The sequence below is a fragment of the Elephantulus edwardii genome, unplaced genomic scaffold (assembly GCF_000299155.1).
Source record: "Elephantulus edwardii isolate Elephantulus edwardi_28Jun2011 unplaced genomic scaffold, EleEdw1.0 scaffold00082, whole genome shotgun sequence".
Lineage (NCBI taxonomy): Eukaryota > Metazoa > Chordata > Mammalia > Macroscelidea > Macroscelididae > Elephantulus > Elephantulus edwardii.
In genome coordinates this window covers 2897714-2925238 of record NW_006399832.1, presented here as the reverse complement: position 1 = coordinate 2925238, position 27525 = coordinate 2897714, and the positions used below count along the sequence as shown (strand labels likewise).

Sequence of the window (27525 nt, the reverse complement as noted above, 5' to 3'; positions counted from 1 at the left end):
ATAATAATAACAAAACACCCCAAAACAACCTGGGTGGCATAGTACCTACTCTATTGCATTGCTAACCCCAAAATTGAGCATCTCTGGAGTTTTGAATCTACCAGCCGCTTCATGGGACAAAGATGAGCAGGCAGTCTCTTTCTATTAAGACTTTCAACCTTGAAAACCTAATGGAGTTGTTGAGTTTGACAAGTTTAAATATTCTATTTCATTGTTACCTTTTGGATTTAAATGTTATGTAAGTTTTATTCTCATTTTTTGTTTTTTTAAAGTTTCAGGCTCCCCGATTTTTTTTTTCCTCATTGCTTTTATTCTTTCTCTTTAATTTTTTATTTAGTTTTCATTCCATTCTTAACTTCCTTGGAGTCCTTTCTATTTAGTCTTCAGGTTTGATTCCATGTGTTCTTACTCAGTTTCTTCCATGATCTCACTTTGATTTCCTTTTTATTATCATGTTTTAAGTGTCTAATTCATGTTCTGATTTTTTCTATCTTCAGATGCTTCTTTCAGAGTGTTTGAGGGTGTTTTATTAATTTTGGAGTGTAGTGGAGTTGACTCATTATCTTTTGCATGTGATTTTCATCAGATGAATTACTTATATTTTCTTTTTCATTTTTATAATTTTTAATACTTGTATATTATATTCAATTGAACATACCATCAACTCTGTATTAATAATAATAGGTGAGGGGATTACAGTTGTTGGAAACCAAGAAGAAGAATCAGTAGTTGGAAAACATGGACTTGGTGACAGAAATGAGGCTGGTGATAGATTGATGGAATTCCATAAATTCAGATACCTTTTATTAGAATCATTAATGCAGGCCATTCACATGAATTTCCCCTCATAGTATGCACAGGAATCAGATTGATTACATCTGTGGAAGGAATCATTGGAGAAGTTCATTATCAGCAGTGAAAAGGATAGTTGCTGATTGTGGAACAGACCTTGAACTAGTATGCAGCTCCAAGTTAAAGTGAAAGAAAGTTAAATCAAATTTACAGGAATTAAGTTTGATCCTGAATTTAAAACCCAACTCAGAAATAGGTTTGAGGCCTTGAATACTGATGAATGAAGAGTAGATTAGCTGTAGGAGGTTATCAGAATGCCTTCCACGAGGAATGCAAAACGTCATTACAAAAACAGAAGAGATGAAAAGACCAAAATGAATGTCAGAAGAGACTCTGAATATTGTACTAGAGCACTAAGAAGCCCAAGCAAAGGGAAAAATTCAAGACATTAGGGAGCTGAATAGAAGATTTTGAAGGGTAGCTTGGGAAGACAAAGCAAAGTGTATTACATTGAAATGTGCAAGGAGCTGGAGTTGGAAAATCAAAAGGACCGAACTTACTTGGCATTTCTTAAGCTAAAGGAACTAAAGAACAGCTTCAAGCCATGAATTAGAATACTTTGGGCACTATGGGCAGAATATTGAATGATATAGGAAACATTAAAAGAGGATGGAAGGCGTATATAGAGTCACTGTACCAAAAAGAATTGGTTGACACAGGAGAATTTTATGAAACAACATATGATCAAGAGACAATGGTGGTAAAAGAGGAAGTGCAGGCTACTTGAAGGACTTGGCAAAAAAAAAAAAAAAATAAGGCCCCAGGACTTGATGGAATGCCAGTTGACATATTTCACCAAGCAGATGCTGCCCTGGACGTGCTCTCCAGGTTGTGCCAAGCAATCTGGAGGACAACTACCTGGCCAAATTACTGGAAGAGATCTGTATTTATTCCCATTCCAAAATAAGGTGACCTGACAGAGTGTGAAGATTATTGAACATTATCACTAATAGCACACGCAAGCAAAATCTTGCCTGAAGATCATCCCAAAATGAATGGAACAATACATTGACAAGAGAACTACCAGAAATACAAGCTGGGTTTAGAAGAGTTTGTAGTACTAGAGATATTATCACCAGTGTCAGATGGATCTTGGCAGAAAGCAGACAATACCAAAGGAGTGTCTATCTGAGTTTCATTGACTACAGCAAAGGCATTTGACTGTGTGGATCACAACAAACTGTGGCTAACTCTGAGAAGAGGGGGAATCCAAGAACACTTGGTTGTTTTTATGCAAAATCTATACTTGGATCAGGAGGCAGTTTTCAGAACAGAACAAGGTAAGAGTGCATGATTCAAAATCAGAAAAGGAGTGTATCGGTGATGTGACCTGTCTCCATACCTTTCAATCTATATACAGAAGAGACAATTTAAGAGACTGGGCTTTATGAAGAGGATGTAGAATCAGGATTGAAATGATTGTAAAGAATGTCCCCTGAGTCAGGTGCACCTTAGTTTTCAGACTGGCATAATTGCTTCTCAGTAATTTGGAGAGGTCTCTGACATTTAAATTTCTCAAGGCATTATGTCTTCTGATCTGGCTGCTGATACCATGAGTATTTATAGAAGAGATTAATCTCTGAAGCATTCATTATTTGGCCTCTTTTGGTTGTAAAATATGCTTTCACATGTTTTTTTTGTTGCATGAATGAAGATTTTATCACATTTGAAATTTTAAAAAGTTATGTGATTCTCATTTTAAGAAAAGGTAGAAAATGTAAGACTATTTTAACAGCATGGTTTTTCTTCTTTATAAGAAAAAGACCAATATTTGCCCTTTTGTCAGTCCCTTTTTTAAAAAAATTATTTTTTAAAATAATTATTTTTTAAAAACTTTTATTATTTTTTGTGTATGTACCGTAAAATCAGATCTGACTGGTACAGGAGGAGATTATCCCTCCTTCTCCAGAAGAGCATCTGTTGGATTCAAACCATGCACTTTTGGGATTGCAGTGCAGCTTCTTTGCCCCTAGGCCACCAGAGCTCCCTTGTTAGTCCCTTTAAAAAAATAAACCACTTTGGGTTTAGTAATGTAGTTATTGAGCTCCAATTATTTAAGTAACTTTTTCTAATGTATTGACAGTTTGAAAGTTACTACAAAAATCTTAAAATCAATATTTTCCATATTCTAGCATTTCTAAAACAGTGTTGTAATTTTCCTTTGTATTCTATTGTATGTGTTTAGATGTTATACAATTATCTGAGGGATTTTTCTCCATATAATGTATGCCTAAATACATTTTTACTTTTATTGCATAGTTATCCTCATGGTCAGTTGTGATTTCATTTTTAAAGTTTAAAACATTCTGTCTTACTTTTCTTTTTAGAAAATAGTTGGTATGTAGTTTAAGCACAGGAGTAAAAATTTTCAGTTTGAATTGTTATGCCTTATAAAGCAAGATGTTATTTACTTCTTATAAGCTTATTTTAAAAACAATCTTTTGATAGGTCCTGAAAAACTGTCAACATTTTTGAAATGACAAAATGTAGAGAATATATCTCTTTTTAATTTTATTTACTATAATTGTTAAATTATTATATATTTTAAAATGTAGATATATTTAAACATCAATTACTGATTTATTAATTTTTTTAAAGAATAAAGTTTCTTAATTTTAACTAGAGTGATGTTTAATGAATAAATTGGTAATTCATAGCTGAACTGTGATGGTAAGACACCATTTTATAAGTTATTGATTTAATGTTGGTAAAAGCTTCACTGTTGTGGGGGGGGGAAGAAACCTACCTCTGAGTTTGTGCAGATGTTTTATTGTGATAGATCTATTATCCAGCTATTAGAAGATAAATGACTGATCTTTCCCATTTTCCATGCCTCTAGAAAATTGAAATAAGAAGGGGAATATCATTTGGGTTGTATGATTAGGGCAGGCTGGATGGCCATTAATTTAAGAGAAGAAAATCTTGGCAGCATTGGCCAACTTATACCATATTATCAATCAAACCTTGATGCACTTCTTGTGATGACCCAGCACTCTCAGGTTTTTGCAACGTTAATTAGAATTCATGACAAAATAGATGCAAGGAAACGTTTTGTACCCTTCATAATTTTATAGAAAATTTATTGTTATTAGAGGAACCATTTGCTTAGTGTGATTTTTTTCATTACCAGCTTGTCAACTAGCATAGATAATCTGGAGAAAATATGAACTCCATAGATGGGGTGTCACTTTTGTTGATGGTTCATGTAGTTTACCTTGGAGCACAGCTAATGGCTGAAGTTCATAGCAACAGCACAGAAAAACGTGGCAACCAAGGGAAGATAAATGAGCCATGTTTATTGCTTTAATATAAAAAATACATAAATGGAAAACTGCATTTGAATTTGATGAGCTCATTGCTAGTTTTGTTTGAGTGATTTATTTTCCCCCTTACATAAAAAGCTAGTATTGACACAGTGAAATGGAAATTTACTATCTGCTTTTTAGGAACCAATATTTTTGGTTTTAAAAACAAAGTAGATAATTTTATTTTAATTTTGAACATTTTAAACAATGTTTAACATTTAATAGATTAAAATTTTTGGTTCTTCTGCCAGTGTTAGCTCAGAGTCAGTCTGTTAAAACTATACAATTACGTTTCTAAAAACTGGTCCATTTTATTTTGTAAAGGTATTTCTTTACATTCTTCTGATTTTTTTTCCTTTTAACTTTTATTTGTATTTGAATAATTCAGTATTTCCTGTGTTTTCTGATTTTTGTCTTAATACTTTGTTAGTACTTTCAAATTGTTACACCCCTCTCTGCTTAAAATTTCATATCAGGTTGTAGCTTTGTTAAGGATGTATTCTTAATTGTGAATACATTTGAAAAAATTGGATTTCTACAGTTAAGCAGAATAACTTGATTTTATTTAGTATATATTTTTAAGTTTTAAAAACTATTTTTAGTTGCATGGATTATCTTATTCTCAATTGCATTATTAAATTTTCTATATTAGCATTCTTTCTGGTTTATATCACAAATACTAAGCTGTTTTTATAGTAGATATAATTTTTAAATAGTAATAATTGTAACCAGGTTACCACAGACTTTATAATATTGAAGAGTGATTTGTGGAGAAGGTATCTAAATGTAGGGTTGAAAATGTCATCTTAACTTTCTTTCCATATCAATAGCAAATAGAAATTATATGTATAATACATTTTTATTTAGCTCACAAAAATAATCATGTCTTTGCTGTCTCAATTGAGTTGCATCCATGCTGGGACCAGCAGGCACCAGTACATGGGCAGGGCTGGAGTCAATAAATGCGGCTTCACGTTTATACTGATTGGTAATTCATAAAATCCCCACAGGGCTTGAAACTTGTTTAGCATAATAGCAAGTCTATATTCTGAGCTGTTTTCTTTCAATTGTATTGTTGGTTGCATATTAATAAACTAAATGTCAGCCAAGTAGAGGGACAAACTCTAAAAATATGAATATCATTGTACCTAATATTTTTCAAAAAGTACCATTTCAGTAAGTTATATTTCTATTTAATTGCTTATTTGAGTCATTGGGGAACTTTTAGACACTAAAATGAAGATCCTTGGTGTTCAGGAAGAATATAGAATTAATTTGTTTTTCAAACCTGTATTGTTGACTAAATATGTATCAGTGGTGTGTATATAGAAGTGTTAGTATATTATATATTCTGCTGAGCTTGTGGTTTTATATAAGCAAAATCTTAATTTCACTGCTTTTTAAAAACATAACAGTTTTAAAAATTGCATTTCTATTTCATTATATAGTCTTGGAGAAAACTGACTTTTCTTGGTAATATTTTATACACATTATATACATAAGTAAGATATATATGATACACGTTATATTTATAAGTGATAGTTACTAACATTTTAGCTACTATGTTCTTTGTAAATTAACTATAGTAGTTCATTAAAATTAATAAAATTTAATAATAAAAAAATGAACTATAGTAGTATAAACAATAGCTGGATTAAAACATTTTAAGATTTGAAAGTGTTTTTATGTTTAAAATATGTATAGCTTTTTCCATATACTGTGCATACTAAGATAAGTTGATTGTGTAATTGAATTGCCAGCCTCAAACTTAGAGAAGGTGATCTGATTATTTTCTTGATTTATTTTTTCACTGAATATTATTATATACTATGTAATAAATCTTTAGATTAGAATTGAGGCTAGCTTAAAAAATGGAAAATATACAAGGTTAATTTATCTAATTCATATATGTGCAGTTTATTGAAATTGAACCAGATATGAAAAAAATGGAAATTAACCACCCTTTAGAATAGTGTTAATTATGAACATGTTATAGATATTAAAATATTCTTTAATGGGGTTATACTTTTAGAATGTATTTATTTTTCAAGTGGAAGCAGTCATTTTCATCAAATGATGAAGTGTTTTAACTATTGATTGTTATAAAGCTGATTACCCTAATAGAATGCCTGAATAGACTTTTTCTTTAATGAGGTGACAGTTTTTTTAATGAGTTAATATTTCTTTTGTTTTTAGCTGGTAGCTGGCAGTGTTGTGATGGCTTTTGAAGAAGTATGTCCCGATAGAATAGATCTGATTCACAAGAATTATCGCAAATTATGTAATTTGCTAGTGGATGTAGAAGAGTGGGGCCAGGTTGTCATAATCCACATGCTAACTCGATATGCTCGTACACAATTTGTCAGTCCTTGGAAAGAGGTAAGTGTGCAAAAATCTTAACACTTAATAAAAGAAACTAAGGAAATGGATGAAATTAAAAATTATGTAAAACAGTTGAGTAATAAAATACTGAAATCTGCATATGTCAGGGTTCATTTTTATCACATCCTTTTGGAAAAGTAGAGAACAAATAACAAAAGTAGTTCACTGTTTAGGCACTGATTAATACATAATTAGTGGCATAATAGATAATATTTTAGTGTGACAGTGTTTACAATATCATTACCAAACCATGGATGTTTCTCCCCCTTTACTAATGAGTTTCATGGGAGCTCTGGTGGTCTGGCAGTAAAGAATTGTGCTGTCAACCCAAAGGCACGTAGTTCAGATCCACCAGCTGCTCAGAGGGAGAAAACCATGACGTGTTCTCCTGTGTGAGTGCTTTTGTAAAGGGTCAGCTGTGAGGTGTTTCTGACATAATGACAACCACTGCCCTCACAGTGACTTTTGGGCTTCAATGTTCTGTCCACATTTCTGAACCCCACCTATTTTAGGCCTTTTGTCAAAAGCAGGTAATATGTTTGTGTAGCATCGAGGCTTATACTAAGCTTGGTAATTTCTTGCTTTTATAACATAAATTTCTGAAGCTTTAAAGCTAAAGTATTTTAAAATACTTTTTCCTGGTTTTATAGTTTTTTTAGACATTTATATTTTATTTAATTTTAATAAGATTAATAGTTAAGTATTTGTTAAAGTGTCTTGGGGTGTTTGATTGTGTCCCCCCCCCAAAAGATATTTGGTTCTTTTTAGTTTTTGAGCAATCTATATAACTTTAATTTTATACAAAGTTTGAATAGAAATCTCTTAGGATTTATATATTTATGATTTAAGTATAAGGTTTAAATCTATTTTAAATAAATTAAGGACAACGTATTATAAGACTAGCAAATTAATTTTAATAGTGTGATATTTGCATTTTTAACAAGCAATATTAAGAAAACTTTATAAAGTATGTTTTGCAAAAAACAGAAGTCCAAAAAACTCTCACCATCCAGTTGTGTCAAAGTAGTTTGTACCCAAGTATATGCATAGGACTTGAGTACTCAGTACACTTTAGATGCTTTTGTTAAACAGAAATAAAATTTAAGTGAGGGGGGGAATTGTAAAAAAAAATGTTCGTAAGACTTGCTCTGATGCCAGGCTTTTAAGTAAGTATGAAATAGATTTCAGGGTTATATTTAGTATTATACTGATACTAAAAATGATTTTAGGTTTTTTAATCCAAATAGCTTATTAAAAAGAATTTTTGAAATATTGTTCTAATTTTGATAGCAAGAAAGTGAGCAAGCTATTTGAAAAAAAATGGCATACATTTTGAGCCTTGTTTAAATTATTAGTATGCAAGCTGTTATGTGTTCTTAAATTGTTGAAATTTTACCATTCATATGTGGTATTTTATACATGTTTATACATTTTATATATGTTTATTTTTATTAATATTTTACAAATACAATTTTTTATTATATAGTTGATGCTCTTTTTGGCTAGATGTCTCTGTTGAAAATACTTTTGATGGAGCCTGGACAAGAGATTTTTATTATTAACTTATTTATTTTATTTCAGCAAGTTATTTTCAAATATGTTACTCATAGCTCCCCCCCTACCTGTTATGTAAAGGTTTTTAATTGTGGCTTATTTAACCACTCTCACTAATTAAAAGTTTTGTTTTACTTTTCTGTTATTAGAAAATAATTTCACTGCCTTTATGTAAGAAATCCTTTGTTTCATCTTTGTGTAGAAATTGGAGCTAAAATATATGCTGTCTTTACCAATTTTTAAAATAAACAAGACATTAAAATATCCACTTGTTTTTTTGTTTTAAAAAAATTTTAGTTTTAAATAAAACAAATTTTTAAAGCTTTGTGCAAGAGCAAAGAAGATGAATTCTACACAACTGTATTAATTTATTATTTTGAGATGAAATTTGAAGTATTGGCACTGTATGACTTCTTTGTGTGTTTTTATGTGTTAACTTTGTGAACACTATTAACAACATGAGATGCAGTCCGATTATTTCCCCTAGCACTGGAGTTGGACTAAATCATTACTGTCTTTACCACTTAGATGCATTCTGACCTGGGTATTATTCTAAATGATGGGTTATTAGCCTAATTCAAATTGTTTTCAATGCTTGTGTTGCTTTTCTAATTTCATGTTGCCCAAGATGCTATTGTCCCACCAAAGAAATGGCCAGGTTTGGTGATGGTCCACCAGAGTGTACAGTTTTGTAGTTTCAGGCATTGACTTTACTTGCTATTCATATGCAAAGTATATACTTAATCTTGGAGTGAAATACTTACAAGGGGACAAAACCCCTTAAATAGATGATTTGTCCAAGCATACTTTATTAAAAAAATTTTCTGTGTGTGTTCTGTGCAGTCCTTCATTTACATTATATTTCGTTCATTTATATTGTGGACTGGTTTTGTTTTTTCCTTTACAATGAATCCACCAGCAGCTACTTTCGTGAAAGTGTAAAAGCGTACATGTAAAAAAATTTAAATTGTAAAAGCAGTGTAAACAAAACACATGGTGAGATTAAAACAAAATAGGCTGGTCGAGCGGTGAGGCGTGCATTGGCCGAGGGGCGTCCCTCATTGGTGGCCATGCCCCCCGCAAAAAAAACAAAACAAAAAAACCACCACAAAATAAAAGTCATCTTTGTAATAACAATCCTTAGACTGATGACTTGGAGACAATAATTATCGACTTATTTATTTATTAGCTGCCTATGATATGAATGGACTCGAATTCATAGAAAAATTATTCTTGGATGGTTTAATTTCTAGTTGACAATTTTGGTTAGTTCCTATAAATAATCAAGGTAGGTGCCTATATACCTGTATGTATGTATGTGTCTGTGTATTCTATTTGGTACTAAACATACAAAAAAGTATTAAAAAGGTAGATCATCAACATTTGGACCATGTTCATGCTCACTTTTTCAGCTAGCCACTCTTAAACTTTTTTTTAACGGAGAAATTTTTCCTCCATGATTATGGGGTTTATTAGGGAATTAATACATTACAATTTAGGGCAGAAAGACTTAGTATCCGGTTCAGTTCTTGCAGGACAGTGTCTTCACAAGTTTGCATTCAAACAAGCCTCCTTGTAACCTTCACCTTTGCTGACTGTCTCTGGACTAGGCCAGTGTTACAAAACACTTTTAGTTCTACTGTTTAAGGTGTCTTGTCTCTTGACTTCATGGAGCAGCAGTTATCATTCCTCTCTCTCACACACACCAGCCTCTGGCACTCCTCCATCACTTCTGTTGCTGATCGGCTGGTGTAGGTTTCTGTGTCGTTCAGGAATCTCTGGCCCAAAAAGAATGTGTTGTAGTCTCTACTTTTTCTTTCTTGATAGGAGCAAGATTCCCTTTAATGAAACTTTTCATCGAGCTGTCCTGCCTTTGGTAGGTTTCTGGGCTTTTTGACCTAGACGAGAAGTTACCTAGCAATTATATCTGCTTCCTTGTCTCAAATCTTATGTTGTTACAAGCATATCAAGTAGTGAAGCAAGGTTAGTATTATTTTAGACTGGGATGACAATAGACAGTCTCCTCTCATGTGATTTATTGTCTCCAAAAACCTTCAGAAGAGTCAGCTGTGAGTTGATTCCCACTCAAAGGTACAAAACAACAACAATAGGAACAACAAGCACAATAGTGCTTTAGAAGAATCAGTCAGTGTTGAGTTGCTAGAATCGTCTTTTGTTTTGTAAAATCAACGGAGAAGAAAGATCTTTATTCTGGCTCTTCCCAAAATTAAGATTTCCTTTGTTATCCAGGTAGAAGTCACTTGCATAAATGCTGTATGAATACTACTACTTGAGAAATTAACCTTGAAGCAAAATAAATCATGAATTGGGAAAAGACCAATAAAATAATATTTTGACTTAATGTTGGTGTGTACTGTCAAGTTGGAACCCATGCATAGCTGACCCTCCAGAAGATTTTGACGCAATAAATCACATAGGAGAAGATTGCTCCTAGATACACAGAGCAAGCACCTAGTAGATACAAACTGTATCTTTGGGTTGGCAGCACAACTTAAAAAGTTAACATTCAATGAAATAAAGTGTCTCAGTTACTAAGAGAAAATGCTTTGCAATTTATTATTTTGTAAACGTATGTAACATTTTGAGATATGGCATTGTTAATTATGTTAGAGATAAAGAAATGAAAACAGTTTAAACAACTCATCTAAGTGGTTATAAAAAGTAAAATCAAAATATAAACAAAACAGGTAATTGTTTTTTCTTTGATACTCTTACTACTTTGTGACTTTTAATTAAAAAATGAAAAGTGTTTGTGGTTACCTTACTAAGTTCCATATATTTACTGGTAGTGTTCATGTCACAGCTAATGTTGTGCTCAATAAGTAGTACTCAAACATTGCAATTAGAAAATGGCAATAACTATGATTAAATTTGCTTGTCAAAGAGGAAAATCATATGTTTCATTGAATTTTAAAGGTTTTTTTTGGTTGTTGTTGTTTATATGCTTGAAAGATAGCAAAATTGCTTTGGAGAGAAATGATATTAGTAGAAATACTCATTTTGAGATGAGCTCATGTACATGCTTGTGTCAATAAATTCTCAAATGAACACATCATATACAACAAGCTTCTGGGGCAGAAGAGAATTTTAATTTAGTTTATTTGCATCATTATAGATCAGTATTTAGGCTGTTTATATGTAAATGTGTGATTTGAGGAACAATTAAGTGTTGACAAAGTAGATTGCAGTCATATCAATTGCAGTGTATTTTCCATAATTTTTCTAACTGACATCTTTGATGATAAATAGTGGATGCCAAGTCAAAGCCGATTATACAGTGCACTAGGAATTCATGGGCCTGTCAGGGAGAAGACCGATTGACTTTGAATTTACATATTAATGAGAAGATTTGTTAAGAGGGTACTTGACTATAGAAAATAACAGCATATTTATAGGGCACGACATTTTATAAATAAAGCTGATGCAGGAAAATGGAAATTAAACCTTTTAGGTTAATAAATTCAAGAGACTGCTAAAATGCATATTTGCATTTTTATTTTCTTAAATTTACCTTACTCTTTGCTATCCCTGTGGTTTGTTTTTTTTTTTACTTTAGATTAAGTTTGAATAATTTTCAAGGCTATAGAATTACTTAAATATTTTTTTCATGTAATTCAAATTACATTTGAAGCATAAATAGAAATTTTGTAAGACTTAAGTTTTTTTTAAAGAAATAGATTTTAAAATATAACACATAGTAAATTTTAAGAATGATTTTTAAAACGAACCTACAGTGACGTTAATAAAATTCTGACAGTTTGGCCTGATATGAATGTTTTTAATTTTATGAATCTAGGTATTTAAAATGGAACTTTTTCTTGTTAATGACAGTTTTAAAAGGATCTAAATATTTTATTTTTTTGTAGTTTGGAATTAAAGGTCTTACATATCTTTTTAGTGCCTGAATTCAACAAATAGAATTCTTGTGGCAGTATTTTTATCATTGACATTTGCAATGATTAATTTCCTTTCTCCTTTTTCTCTTTCCCTTATCTCCTCTTTATTTTTACACACACACAAACACGCACATACACCCCCCCCCACACCCACCCACCCACCCACACCCTCTTCCCTTTCTTCAGCTCTAAAATGGGTATGTGGGTGTGTGTATCCTTCAATTACAAAACCTTATATGAGTTTAAGAATGTTAAGTTTAATGTTCAGAATTTTACAATTTTGTTTTACTTTTAAGATAAATGTTTTAGTTTTTTAGAGGTAGCTCTAACATAAAAACTTGTCAAAACGCAACATTCATTTATATAACTGCTTGATGCAAGTTTTTCTACAAATACAAAAATACTACGAATGGACTCGGTTGATATCCAAGTCTTGTCTTTGGGAACCCAAATTCTAGATGCTAATTTCATTAAGTTTTCATTTTCATTACAGAAATTTTGGCAATTTCAATTCACCAGCAGGAGAAAGATTGACAATTTATTTTCATGTTATTTACAGCCTCCAAAAACCCACTAGAAGGTCAGGTCTGACTGTATTGAGTTACTTGGTTATATTATGTTCAGAATAATGAGTAGATCAGTTAATAATAATTATCTCTCCTGGCTATAGGACTCATTTCTGGAAAGCGAGATGTTTATTGAAATAAACTGGTTGGGATAATGGGAAACTTATTGTTTTCTCACATGCTTACCTCCTTCCACAAACATTTTTCCTTTTGTGTGGGTTTTTTTTATTCTCCTTTCTGAAAATATATAACTGATGTGGGTAAGTATTTTGTGTATATGAGTTTAAAATCATACTTGGAGTGAATTAAATTAGGGTTCTGCCCCGCCCTTATTATGATTTGAATGAAAACTAGTAAGTCAGTGTTTTTCATTCTGTCATTCATATAAGTTCTTTTATAGCATTGTTGTTGTTAGTAGGTACTGTTGAGTCGAGTATGATTCATTGCGACCCTGTGAACAGCCATCCTGTGCCATCCTCATTGTCTCTGAGACCCTAGAGCCCATTGCTGAAGTCGAAGTGTCTTTCCCTTTCATTGAGGGTTTTCCTCTCCTTTGTTGACCCTCTTTCTTTCTAAGCATGATGTCCTTCTCCAAGGAGTAGCCTTGCATAGCTATATGTCCAAAGTGTAAAAGAAGGAGCTTCGTCATCTTTGCCTCTAAGGTGTACTCTGGCTGCACCCTTTCCAGGACATATCTTTTGTTCTTTTGGTAGATCATGAGCTATTCCATACTCTTTTTCAGCATGACAACTTAATCACACCATTTCTTCTCCTGTAATTCTTAATCACTGCTCAAGACTTTCAGTGTCACTCTCACATTTGACCCTCTTGGGTTAGTGATCTTTTAAATCTCATGTGTTTGCAGATGTTTTATCATTACCTTTATGCTTGACACAACTTTTTTTACCTTCCCTAAAAAGAGAATCTCACTGATTTCACATGCAAGCAAGATTTTACTGAAGATTATCCAAAAATGACTGGACCAGCACATCAACAGAGAACTACCAGAAGTCCAGGCTGGGTTTAGAAGGGGTTGTGATACTAGAGATATTGTAGCTGATGTTAGATGGATCTTAGCTGACAGCCGGGAATACCAGAAGAATATCTATTTGTGTTTCATTGACTATGCAAAGGCATTTGACTGTGTAGATCATAACAAGCTATGGCTGACTCTGAGAAGAATGGGAATCCCAGAACACTTGATCATGTTAATGCAAAACCTATACTTGGACCAGGAGGCAGTTGTCACAACAGAGCAAGGGAACACTGCATGGTTCAAAATTGGGAAGAGCGTACGCCAGGGATGCATCCCATCTCCATACCTTTTCAACCTATATGCAGAACAGATTATCCGGGAGGCTGGGCTCTATGAGGAGAAATGTGGGGTCAAGATTGGTGGACGATTTATCAACAACCTGCCTTATGCAGATGACACAACCCTGCTTGCTGAAACTGAAGAGGATCTGAAGTGCCTGTTGCAGAGTGTCAAGGACTGCAGCCTACAATATGGATTGAGGCTCAATGTCAAGAAGACAAAGATTCTCACCACTGGACCAATTGGCAGCATCAGGATGGATGGTGAAGAGATTGAGATTGTACATAGCTTTAGTTTGCTTGGCTCCATAGTCAACACTCTTGGCACCAGCAGCCAGGAAATTAAAAGGTGCATTGCCATGGGAAAGTCTGGTGTTAGGGACCTCTCCAAAGTACCGAAGAGCAATGGTGTCTCTCTGGAGACTAAGGTGCGTCTGATATAGGCCATGGTCTTTGCAATCACTTGTTATGCATCAGAGAGCTGGACAATGACTAAGGAGGATAGAAGGAGAATTGATGCCTTTGAGCTGTGGTGGTGGAGAAGAGTATTGAGTATACCATGGACTGCTAGGAAAACAAACAGATTTGTCCTGGAAAGGGTTAAACCAGGTGGCTCCTTGGAGGCAAGGATTCTGAGGCTCCGTCTAACATACTTTGGACATGTTGTGAGGAGAGACCGGTCCTTGGAGAGGGACATCATGCTTGGGAGGGTGGAGGGACAGCGCAGGAGAGGAAGGCCCTCTATGAGTTGGATTGATTCAGTGACTGGGATAATTGGGATGGGAGTGTCAGAGACGGTGTGATTGGCACAGGACAGAGCGGAGTTTAGGGCTGCTGTACATAGGGTTGCTATGAGTCGCAGGTGACTCGATGGCACATAACAACAACAACAACAACAAAAAGCGAATGTTGCTGTGAAGAAGTCTGAGGACAGCCACATTATTTCCCTTTAGTAAGTCGCTTAATTTTACTTTTTGCTTGGATGCCAAAAATCTTTCTTAATTTTTTTTGAAAATTAGTCAGGTTATGTGTCTGTAACTTGTTCTTTGCAATCTGTTGATTCACATCTTTAGTTAAGGAGGTTTTGTTTTTCTTCTAAGATTGACGTTTCTGTTTAATTTATCAGTTGGTGCCTTTTGGGTTTCCATTTATCCTGCTTTATAATCTTTGTCTACACTGTATATCGTCTTTCTAAAGTTGTTTTAATATCTTTTTTTGGGCGGGGGCAGTGATTTCAAGTCTTTTCATTATCAGTAAGTTGATTTTCAGTGGTCTATTCTGTTTGTGGAAACTACATTAGTTGTGGGAGGATGTCAAAGGTATCATCCAGGAAGAGTGCAGATGGTCATTACAAAGACAGAACATTAAAAAAAAAAAAAGACCAACATGGATGTCATAAGAAACTCAGAATATTGCACTGGAGTGCAGAGAAGCCAAAGCAGAAGGAAGAATTCAAGATGCTAAAGAGTTGAATAGAAGATTTGAAAAGGCAGCACAAGATGACAAAGCAAAATATAATGAAATGTTCAAGGAGCTGGAGCCAGAAAAATCAAAAGGGCTGAACTTGTTCAGCATTTCTTAAGCTCAAGGAACTGAAGAACAAATTCAAACCTTGAGTTTCTGTAATCAAGAATGCTCACAGATAGAAGAAAAAAAAAAAAGAATGCTTTAGGCAGAATATTAAATGATCCAGGAAGTATTAAAAGAAGATGGAAAGAATATACTGAGTCACTTTATAGAAAGGAATTGGCAGACACAGAAGAATTTCATGAAATAACATATGAGGAAGAACCTATGGTGATGAAGGAGTAAGTTCAAGCTACTTTGAAGAAAATAGCAAAAAACAAGGCCCTAGGAATAGATGTTACACCAATTGATGGATTTCAGCTAACTGATGCTGCCCTGAATATGCTCACCAAGTTGTGGCAGGAAATCTGGAGAACAACCACTTGGCCAACTGACTGGAAGAGATCTATATTTGTTCCCATTCCAAAGAATGCTGACCCAGTAGAGTGTGGAAACTATAGAACAATCTCACTGATTTCATATGCAAGCAAGAGTCTACTGAAGATTATTCAAAAATGACTGGAACGGCACATAAACAGAGAACTGCCAGAAGTCCAGGCTGGGCTTAGAAGGGGTCATGGTACTAGGGATATTGTAGCTGATGTTAGATGGATCTTAGCTGACAGCCGGGAATACCAGAAGAATATCTGTTTGTGTTTCATTGACTATGCAAAGGCATTTGACAAACTGACTGACTCTGAGAAGAATGAGAATCCCAGAACACTTGATCTTGGTAATGTGAAACCTATACTTGGACCAAGAGGCAGTCGTCAGAACAGAGCGAGGAAACTGCATGGTTCAAAATTGGGAAGGGCGTACACCAGGGATGTGTCCTGTCTCCATACCTTTTCAACCTGTATGCAGAACAGATTATACGAGAGGCTGGCTTCTATGAGGAGAAGTGTGGCGTCAGGATTGGTGGAAGAGCTACCAACAATTTGCGTTTTGCCGATGACACAACCCTGCTTGCTGAAAATGGGGAGGACCTCAAGTGCTTGCTATAGAGGGTCAAGGACTGCAGCCTTCAATATGGATTGATGCTCAATATCAAGAAGACAAAGATTCTCACCACTGGACCTATTGGTAGCATCAGGATGGATGGTGAAGAGCTTGAGATTGTTCACAGCTTTAGTTTGCTTGGCTCCACAGTCAACATCCTTGTCACCAGAAGCCAGGAAATTAAAAGATGGAAAGTCTGCTGTTAGGGACCTCTCCAAAGTACTGAAGAGCAATGGTGTCTCTTTGGAGACTGAGGTGCGTCTGATATAGGCCATGGTCTTTGCAATCACTTGTTATGCGTCAGAGAGCTGGACAATGACTAGGGAGGATAGAAGGAGAATTGATTCCTTTGAGCTGTGGTGCTGGCGAAGAGTATTGAGTGTATCATGGGCTGCTAAGGAAACAAACAGATTTGTCCTGGAGAAGGTTAAACCAGGTTGCTCCTTGGAGGCAAGGGTTCTGAGGCTTTTTCTGACTTACTTTGGACATGTTGTAAGGAGGGACTGGTCCTTGGAGAGGGACATCATTCTTGGGAGGGTGGAGGGGACAGCACAGGAGGGCAAGACCTTTTGTGAGGTGCATTGAGTCAGTGACTGGGGTAATTGGAATGGGTGTCGGAGGCAGTGTGATTGGCACAAGATAGAGCAGGATTTAGGGCTATTGTACATAGGGTTACTATGAGTCGCAAGGGACTCGACAGCACATAACAACAGCAACAACATTCTATTTGCTGTTTATTTCATTTAATTCAGTATTGATACAGTTTTGGTCTTCAGTTAATTTACTGAGGTTTCAATTTCCTTTCCCCTCCTGTTTTTGAATTTATGTATCATGTTTTTTTATATTCTTACTAACTTCTTGGGGAATTTATTTTTTATCTGTATTCTCTTAGATTGGTTTCTTTATTTGTGCTTTATATGCTTTTTTCTTTATTTCTTTGCGCTTTGAATATTCTCTTTCATAGTATAATGTGTATGACTGGATTCTAAACTGTTCGAGTGAAGTAGTTTTCTTTCATTTTCGGTTAGAGGTATGGGTATTTAATGCCCTAATTATAGACTCTTGTTTGAATAGCCTTTGGTCCTGTGGAGTGGTAGTCGTGTGTGCTTATATAAGGGGTGGTAGTGCTGTGTGATTCTATAAGGGATGGCGTTGGTATTGGGTATTACCATATACTGTTTAATTGAAACTGACCCTCCAGTATAGTAAATTTTCAGATGCAATAAATTGCCTAGAAGACTGTCCATATTTCTCCCACAGAACAGCTAGCTGATTTGAATCTTCTTATTTGTGTTGACAGTTCAACTCTTTACCACTAAATTTCATTCATTGGGAGCTCTGTGACATAGCCTATGAAGCTTTGCATTGCTAACCCAAAGGTTAAACCCTCTCTGGGAGTTTGAATCCACTAGCAGCATCCTGAGAGAGTTATGGCCAATCTCCTATGAAATATACAGCGCAGAGACTCAGATATTAGTCAGTTCTGACTCAATGACAGTTTAATTCCAGCAAGATAGTTGTAGTTTATGGAGCTCTGGTAGCCTGGTTGGTAAGAAGCTGAGGTGCAGTGCTGAAGGTATTAGAGGTTCAAATCCACTAGCTACATTGTAGAAGAATAGGCAGCCTCCTCCCATGTAAATGACTGCCTCTGAAAACCTGCTGAAGGATCAGCTGTGGGTCATTTCCAACTTCATGGTACACAACAACAACTGTAGTGGTTTAGGGAGCTCTGTTGGCCTAGTGGTAAGAAGCTGAACTTCAGTCCCAAATGCACCGAGTTGTAATCCACCCACTGCTCTGAGAGAATTGATTGTCTCCAAAAACACAGTGGATAAGGAAGAAGGGCTTGGCAGTTTACTTCTGTTAGTTGTAGTTAGATACCGTTGAGTTAATACTGAGTCGTAGTGATTCTGTGAGTAACAAATCAAACCTTTTCCCAGTCTTGCCCCATTCTTGCAGTCTTAGCTGTGCTCAAACCCACTGTTACAATCTGTCTCATTCATAATTGGTCTTTCTTGTGCTGACATTCTACCTTTCCCAGCATGATGTCTTTTTTGTTGCCTTTGAACAGCTATTTCCAAAGTATGTGAGGCTTGCCCAGAGTTTGACCAACTTTGTCTCTTAGAACTCAGGTTGCACTTCCTCTAGGATAGATTTGTTTGTTCTGAAAATTAGATAGGGAAAGCCTTACAGATTCCCATGATCTAGTAATCATCTGACAGTCATGGGAATATCACATGATAGAGCAGCATCATGCACTACTGTGCTTGATGTTATCATGAGTTAGGGGCTGATCTCAGAACACTTGATTGTGCTCATTTGGAACATATATGTGGACAAGGAGGCAGTCGTCAGAAAAAAGCAAGGAAACAGGGCATCGTTCAAAATCAAGAATACATCCTGTATCCTGTCTCTATACCTTTTCAGTCTGTATGTAGAACAGATTATTCAGGAGGCTGCACTTTATGAGGCGGAATGTGGGACATCACAATTGGAAGGAAAACTCATCAACAGCTTGTGTTATGCAGATGACACAAAAGTGCTTGCTGAAACTGAGGAAGACATGAAGTGTTTCTGTACAAGGTCAAGGACTGCAGTCTTTAATATAGATTGAATCTGAACATCAAGAAAACAAAGATTATGACCACAGGGCCAATTGGCAGCGCCATCATAGACGGAGAAGTGATTAAGATTGTTAACAGTTTCAGCTTGCTAGTGTCCACAGTCAACACTCTTGGCACCAGCAGTCAGGAAATAAAAAGGCAAAGTGCTTTTAGGAGTATTTGCTGTCAAAGACCTCTCTACAGAGTACTAAACAGCAATGCTATTAGTGTAGAGGCTGAGGTGTGCCTGATCCAAGCCAGAGACTTTGCATTTACTTGCTTTGCATCAGAGAGCTGGACAGTGACTAAAGATGACAGAATAGGAATCGATTCCTTTGAATTGACATTGTCAAGAATTTGTCTTATTTGGATCCACAGCTATCACTCATGACAGACAGTAGCAGCCAGGAAATCTGAAGACATTTCGTTTTTCGGAAAATCAACTGTTACGGACGTCTCTAAAGTACTTAAGAAAAAGAAAGTAACTTTAAAGATTAAGATGCCACTGATCCAAAGGATGGTATTTTAATTTACTTTCTATTCATCTTTAAGTTGGACAATGGAATAACAGAAGGATTGGTGCCTTTGAGGTATGATATTAGAAAAGACTACTGAATGTCCCATGGACAACCAAAAAAACAAGCAAATCAGTCTTGGAGGAAGTACAAACAGGGTATTTTTTTCCCCAAATAGGGTCTTTTTGAAGTTAGATTGGACATTATGCTTGGAAAGAGGGAAGGTTGGCAAAAGAGAGGTAGACCTGAAAAATTAGGAGTGAGTGTAACAATGGGCTCAGTTACATCTGAGATACTGAAGATGACATAGGATAGGCCAACGTTCAGACCTATTATTCATAGGGTCAACTATGAATTGTAGAGAGCTTGACAGCACCTGACAGCCATAGGAATAGTGGTACTGATTATACTGATAAGTACAAATTTAATAAGGCCCTAGGAATTGGTGGTATACCAGTTGACATATTTCAACTAACAGATGCTGTCGTAGATGTGCTCTCCAAGCTGTGTTACGAAATCTGGAGGACAACCACTTGGCCAACTGACCTGTATTTGTTCCCATTCCAAAGAAAGGTTACCTAACAGAGTGTGGAAATTATCGGACAGTATCATTCATATCATACGCAAGCAAGATTCTGCTGAAGATTATCCAGAAACAACTGGACAGAGCACATCATCCATCAAATAACTGCCAGAATTGAAGTCTGAGTTTAGAAGGGGGTATGGTACCAGAGTAATGTAGCTGATGTTGATGGATCTTGGTGAAAGCAGGGATTTGCCTGTGTGGAGCACAACAAACTGTGGCTGACTCTCAGAAGAATGTGAATCCCAGAACTCTTGATCATGCTAATGCGAAACTTATACTTGGACCAGGGGCACCCATCCAAACAGAGCAAGGAAACACTGCATGGTTCAAAATTGGGAAGGGTGTATGCCAGCGATGTGACCTATTCTCCATGCCTTTTCAACCTATATGCAGAACAGATTATACAGGAAGCTGTATGAGGAGAAATGTAGCAGGATTGGAGGAAGATTCATCAACAATCTGTATTACGCAGATGATACAACCCTGCTTGCTGAAAATGAGGAGAACCTGAAGTGCTTGCTGCAGAAGGGCAAGGACTTCAGCCTTCAATATGCATTGAAGCTCAGATATCAAGAAGACAAAGATTTTCACCACTGGGCCAATTGGCAGCATCAGGATGGATGGTGAAGAGATTGAGATTGTTAACAGTTTTAGTTTACTTGGTTCCACAGTCAACAGTCTGGGCACCAGCAGCCAGGAAATTAAAAGACGTATTGCAATGGGAAAGTCCGCTGTTAGAGACCTCTCCAAAGTAGTGAAGAGCAGCTATGTCACTCTGGAGACTGAAGTGCACCTGTTACAGGCCATGGTCTTTGCAGTCACTTGCTATGCGCCAGATAGCTGGACAATGGCTAGGGATGATAGAAAATGCATCAGATAGCTGGACAATGGCTAGGGATGATAGAAAATGCATCAGATAGCTGGACAATGGCTAGGGATGATAGAAAATGTATCAGATAGCTGGACAATGGCTAGGGATGATAGAAAGAGAATTGATGCCTTTGAGCTGTGGTGCTGGAGAAGAGTATTAACTATACCAGGGACTGCTAAGAAACAAACAGGCTCAACCTAGAGAGGGTTAAACCATGCTGCTCCTTGGAGACAAGGATTCTGAAGCTTCATCTGCCATACTTTGGATATGTTTCTGGGGGGGGACCAATCCATGGAGAAGGATGTCATGCATGGGAAGATGAACGGACCACATAGGAGAGGAAGACTCTCAGTGAGGTAGATTGATTCAGTGACTTGGGTAGTCGAGGTAGGTTTGTTGCAGACAGTGAGACTGTCACAGGATAGAGTAGGGTATAGGGCTGTTGTACATAGAGTTGCTATGAGTCACAGGCGACTCAGTAGCACACAGCAACAACAACAGCAACATTCTTTAAGAAATCCAAAGTCTCTGTAAATTTTAATTAAAATTAATAATAAAAACCCAAAAACTGTTGGAACAGTATAATAACAGAGGACTCCTAGAAATTCCAGCTGGATTCAGAAAAGGACATTGAATATAGGATATCCTTGCTGATGTCAGGTGACTGAAAGCAGAGAATACCACAAAGTTGATTACTCTGTGTTTTATGCAAAGATGTTCAACTGTGTAGATCAAAACAAATTCTAGATAACATTGTGGAAAATGGGAATTTCAGAACACGTCATTGTACTCATGTAGAAATTACTGTCATTCAAATGAAAAAAGGAATACCATATGATTTTAAAATTAGTAAAGATGTGTGTCAGCATTGTAAAAAATAAAAGGAATGTGCTCAAGTATTGTAACAGGTTTACTTTATAACCCATTTGTTATTTATACCCTAAAGTAGCCTATACTTCCATCAATTTTTAGCCTTTTTTTCTATTAAAGTAAGGACAGAATACATGAGGAATAATTATTGTTTCTACTTATACTTAATAACAGCATAGAGAGAGCCATGTTGGCATAGTGGACAGAAAGTCATGCTAGCAAATCCAAGGTGATTGATTTTAATCTGTGGCCCTCATGCCTGATTTGAATTGTTTTTTATCAAACATTCTTTTAAGTGGTATAGCTCTGGTCTGTGTATTTTTATACCGAGGTAACTCGTGGCTGCTGTGATGCTAAACACTGTGACACTGATATGCCAAATGTGATAGTGGTTACCCATGGTGGATAGTGTTTGGTGGAGTTTCTCGATTAAAACAAGCTTGGAAGTAGGAGTGGGATCCACTTCCAAAATGGTTTGCTTCTGGAACTCTCTCTATGAACATGTAGAAATTATGAAAGTTAGACAAGTGATCAGGTCTTTTGTTCATAGGGTCGCTATGAGTCATCTATGACTTGACAACACTTAACAACTACAACAACAATGGATTCCGTTAGGAAACATTTGCTGCTATGGAAGTTCAAACACTGTAGCCTTCAATATGTATTGTATCTCAGAATCAAGAAAACAAAAATTCTCTCCAATGGACCTATAGACAACATCATGATAGATGTAGAAAAGATTGAAATTGTCAACAAATTCATCTTACTTGGATCCACATTCGGTGCACTTGGTATCAGCTGTCAGGAGATCAGGAGACATACTGCACTGGGGAAGTCTGTAGTCAGGGTCCTCTCCAAATTACTGAGCACTAGTTTTGTTAGTTTGAGGACTACGGTGTGCTGGATTCAGGTCATGGTCTTTTCAGTCACTTGCTATGTATTTGAGTTATGAGGAGAGTACTGAATATCCCATGGACTGCCCAATGAGGAAACAGATACATCTTAGAGAAGGTGAAGCCAAGGAGGCAAGAATAAGGAGCTTCATCTCACATACTTTGAGCATGGTGCTAGGAGAGGCTAGTCCTCGGAGAAGAAACATCATGCTTGGAAAGGTGGAGGGACAGTGCAGGAGAGGAAGGCACTCAGCCATTGACATAATGACTTTAGCACTGGGCTCACGTGTCAGAGATTGTGAAGTTCGCACAGGAAAGAGCAGCATTCAGATTGGTTGTTCATAGGGTTGCTATGAGTCAGGCTTGACTTTATGGGACCTAACAACACCAATAACAACTTAGGATGGCTTTACATTTGTTTCATATGTTATAGTTGTATGAAAAAAAACTCTAAAATTTGAAACAAAAAAAATGATTGTTTTTATGTTCTCCAGTACGTAGATAAATCTAATTTTCATTCATTAGAATGCTTTCCATGTCTTAGAAGCCTTAGGTTCATCATGTTCGGCAACTACTATGACTGTATTTCATTTCAAGAAAATTTGAGAAATGTCTCTTAAAAATGAAGATAACTTATTGGAGGCAAACTCACAGAAGTCACTACTTTTGGAGAGTGTTACTTTACAGTAATAGTCTATAGAAACCTTTGTAATCAGGAAGTTTGCTTTTTTTATATACTAGAATACATGTATTCCTAAGAAATGAGGATTGTGGGCAGTTGAACATTGTGAATTTTCATAGTGGCTCAACACAAAGTTACTATGCATAGGTGTTAACATAATTGTGATATATGGGGGAGATTCAGTGTTCAATGTTCCTCAAACCCACACATCCACCTGTGTGCTATAGTGCTCATTGGACTGTGGTATAAAACATGTAAAGTGGTAAGTATAATAGTTATCACACAGAGTGGAGAAAAGATAGCAGACCTGTGTATGTGTCCTATGTTGCTTTACATGCATCTAACTTTTTGGAAAGGTACTTCCCACACTCTCCCTTTTAAATTGAATTAATGAAAAAAATGTGATTGATAGGGTCTTTCTTCCTAGCAAATATTTCCTTTAGTGTGAATCCATATTGTAAAGCTAATTTAATGAGTAACTATGATATTACTAATCATCCATAGTATTACTGGTATTCCTTGTAGGCATATGGATATTAACCTTTCACTGATAATGTTATTCTTCAAGATAAGTCTTGAAATGTTCCTTTTAACAATGAATTTTATAAAAAGAGAACTGAGACACAAGTAGCAATTTGTATACCATTGTTAGTGGCAGCATTATTCACAGTAGCAAGAAAATGGAAACAGTCCAGATGTCTATCAACAAACTAATGATTTGGGAAATTGTGGTACATTAATACCATGGAATACTATTCAGCACTCAGAAGGAATGATTTTTTTAAAAAAAATACAATGTACTATGAGAGAGGCTGGAGAGCATTATTAAATGAGCCAACTCAGCCTCATAAGGACAAATACTGCATAAGACCTATTAAGATGCATACAAAAGTTCAAAGCAGGATGGGAAGGGAGGAGGAGGCCTAACAGTGGGGAGAGGATGGGGAGAGTGAGGGATCACAAGGCCGCAGAGTTTGGTGGACAGAGGGAGGCACTGAACGTATTAGGAAAGATCTAGTGGGGACCTGAACAGGCAGGATAATGGTGGACCAGGACAACTGTTGGTTAATTTTAGAAATCACAATGTATGGGAATGATTGTGTAAAACATGGTATGCTTAGAGGAATGTGTGAAACACTCTGTATATAAATGAAATTCAATGTATAGAAATTTTGTATGCAAGCCAATATAAAATGAAAATACACCCTTTAACTTTGTCATTCCTTTCATATTGTTGTTATATACTGTGGAGTCAGAACCAACCTATATGTAACCCTCCCACCGGATTTTTTCAAGGCAGTAAATTACACAGGAAGAAATTGCCCAACTTTCTCCTATGGAGCAGCTTGTGGCTTGTCATGGTAGACCATTTATGTGCTTGTTTGGTTTAGAATGTCCAATACCAGTCCATTTCTGCTCTTTAATGCCTAGAGTATTGATCTTTATGTGTTCCATTTCATTGATGACTTACAGTTTTCCTATATTCATACTGTATACACTACATTTCCTGATTATGAATGAATGTTGGCAACTGTTTTCTTTTGAATTAGGCCACATCAGCAGATGGAAATTTTTAAAAGCTTTACACATCCATGTCATTAAGGTTGACTATACTTTGAGGAGTCAGCTCTTCCTCAGTTACAGTTTGAGGCCTTTTCATCCTGAGGGACTCATTGTCATAATATGAGATAATCTTCTGCTGATACTCATAAAATTTCCAGCTTTCTCAGAAGTTGAAGTTCCACACTTTTAGTTTGTACAGATATGCAAGCCCTGCCGAAACCTGCTCACCTGATTGCCAGTGGTAGTAATTGATATTAATGACATAACTTGAGCAATGACAACAGACAAATGGTGGGAATAAATGAAAATATTTGTTTTGGAAAAAATATTGCCATTATTCATCTTAAAAGCACCTTTGCTGAGACTGCTTGCACGTTCTTTGGTTATGTTCTCTGGAGTGACCAGTTCCTAGAGAAGACCATCATGCTTGTTAGAGTAGAGGGTTAACAGAATGGTGAAAGCCATTTGACAACATGAATTGCTATAATGGATGCATTCATTTAATAGATTTTAAAACAGCAGGATTGTGAGGATGGGGCAGGGACAGGCAGCATTTTGTTCCATTCTATATTGAGTCACTTTTGAGTCAAAACCAACTCAGTGGACTTGTTAAAGACACCTAACTCAGTACCAGGGAACTATATTATTGTATATCTGTGCTGTTGTTTAATCTCAGATTACCTAGGAATGTTATGATGGGGTCTAAAGACAAGCTTTAAAACATGGCAGAAGAGTCGATGGGACTGTTTTAGATTTCAGAGATTGTTTTGACAAGGTGAAAAAAAATCTCAAAATGATACTCATGTTTGGCTAGGTATTTGGAAATTCATGCAATGTGAATTCAAGTCTTTGTCTTTAATTTCCTTATTATATATTCCAAGGTAATTAAGGGAGCTGATAATAAGAGAAATAATGAATTTTATTTTAAATCCAATTCACACCACTTTCAGTCTCTGACTTTTATCTCAATTTCTTTTTCTTACATGAAAAAGACACTAATATTTCCTTTGCTTACTTGATGGAGTTCTTTTATATACAGTTTTTGTTAAGTGCCATTGAGTTGAGTACTACGCCTAGTGACTCTGTGAACAGTAAATCTTAACATTACGCTGAGTGAAATATCTTAGTCTCAAAAGGACAAATACTACATAGTGTTACTGTTGTAAAATGGGACTGACATACGGGCTGGGTGGAGATTGAGAAAGATGGCATAAATTATGTATACTGCATTAAAACATGAGAGAGAGAGAGAGAACGAGAACTGTTTAAAAGGTGTATGACTAGGTATTACTGTCATGATATGAGTCCAGAATAAAGGCTACATAGTAGAGTGGACTTGAGGGGGGGAGAGATTATATAACAATGAAAGATTTTTTTCTTTTCCTTTTCAAAGATAAGAACAAACTGGAGGGGTGGGGTGGGCAGGAAGAAAAGTGCAACAATGAATTGAAATCCAAAATGTCTGTAAATTTTCATTAAAATTAATAATAATAACAAACAAAAAGAATCTCTACTCTGTCCTGCACCACACTCATCATCCCCAACCACCTTTGAGCTCAGAGCAGCAGACATTGCATCAGTCCATCACATTGAAGGTTGGTTTCTCCTTTGCTTCAACTTTCCAGGCATGATGTCCTTTTCCAAGGAATAGCCTTTCCTAACAGCACGTTCAAAATATGAGAGGTGGAGCATTGCCTACAAGGATCGTTCTGGTTGCACTTTGTCCAACACCTACCTGCTTGTTCTTTTGACAGTCCATGGAAAGTATATTTAACATTCTACTTCAACAAAACAACTCTTATGTATCGATTCTTATTCTATCATCCTTACTCATTGTCCAGCTCTCAGGTGCATAGCAGATGATTGGAAACTTGGTCTTTAAACTGACATCATTGCTCTTCAGGACTTTGGAGAGATCCTTGACAGCAGACTCTCAGTGCAATATGTCTCCTGATCTCCTGATTACTCAGGTTCCAAGGCTGTTGACTTTGGATCTAAGCAAGAGGAAATAAATGGCAATTTCAATCTTTTCTCTATCCATCTGAATGTTGGTTCAGTGTGAAGGACATTCGTTTTCTTGATATTAAGATGTAGTCCATATTGAAGGCTAGAGTCTGCTATCCTCTGCGTCACATACTCAGGTCCTTCTGACTTCCAAGGATGGTTGTGCTATATGCATAATGCAGGTTGTTGATGAGCCTTCCTCCAGTCTTGATGCCACACTCTTCTTCATAAAGTCCAGTTTCTCAGATGATTTGTTTGCCTTACAGATTGAATAGGTTATGGAGAGAGGACATAGCCCTGACACACAGTTGTTGTTGTTGTTGTTATGTGCCGTCGAGTCGCCTGGGACTCATAGCGACCCTATGTACAACAGCCCTAAATTCTGCTCTGTCCTGTGCCAGTCGCACTGTCTCTGACACTCCCATTCCAATGATCCCAGTCACTGAATCAATCCACCTCATAGAGGGCCTTCCTCTCCTGCGC

At 36.1% G+C, this 27525-nt stretch overlaps 1 protein-coding gene across 1 annotated transcript in view; it reads left to right on the top strand.

The window, feature by feature from the left end:
* AP3B1 (adaptor-related protein complex 3, beta 1 subunit) overlaps positions 1-27525 on the top strand; it is a 358199-nt gene that overhangs the window by 119395 nt on the left and 211279 nt on the right. The window contains exon 9 of the mRNA XM_006889841.1: positions 6354-6536. Within this exon, the coding sequence (XP_006889903.1) occupies positions 6354-6536 (183 nt within the window). The remainder of the gene's footprint in view (positions 1-6353; positions 6537-27525) is intronic.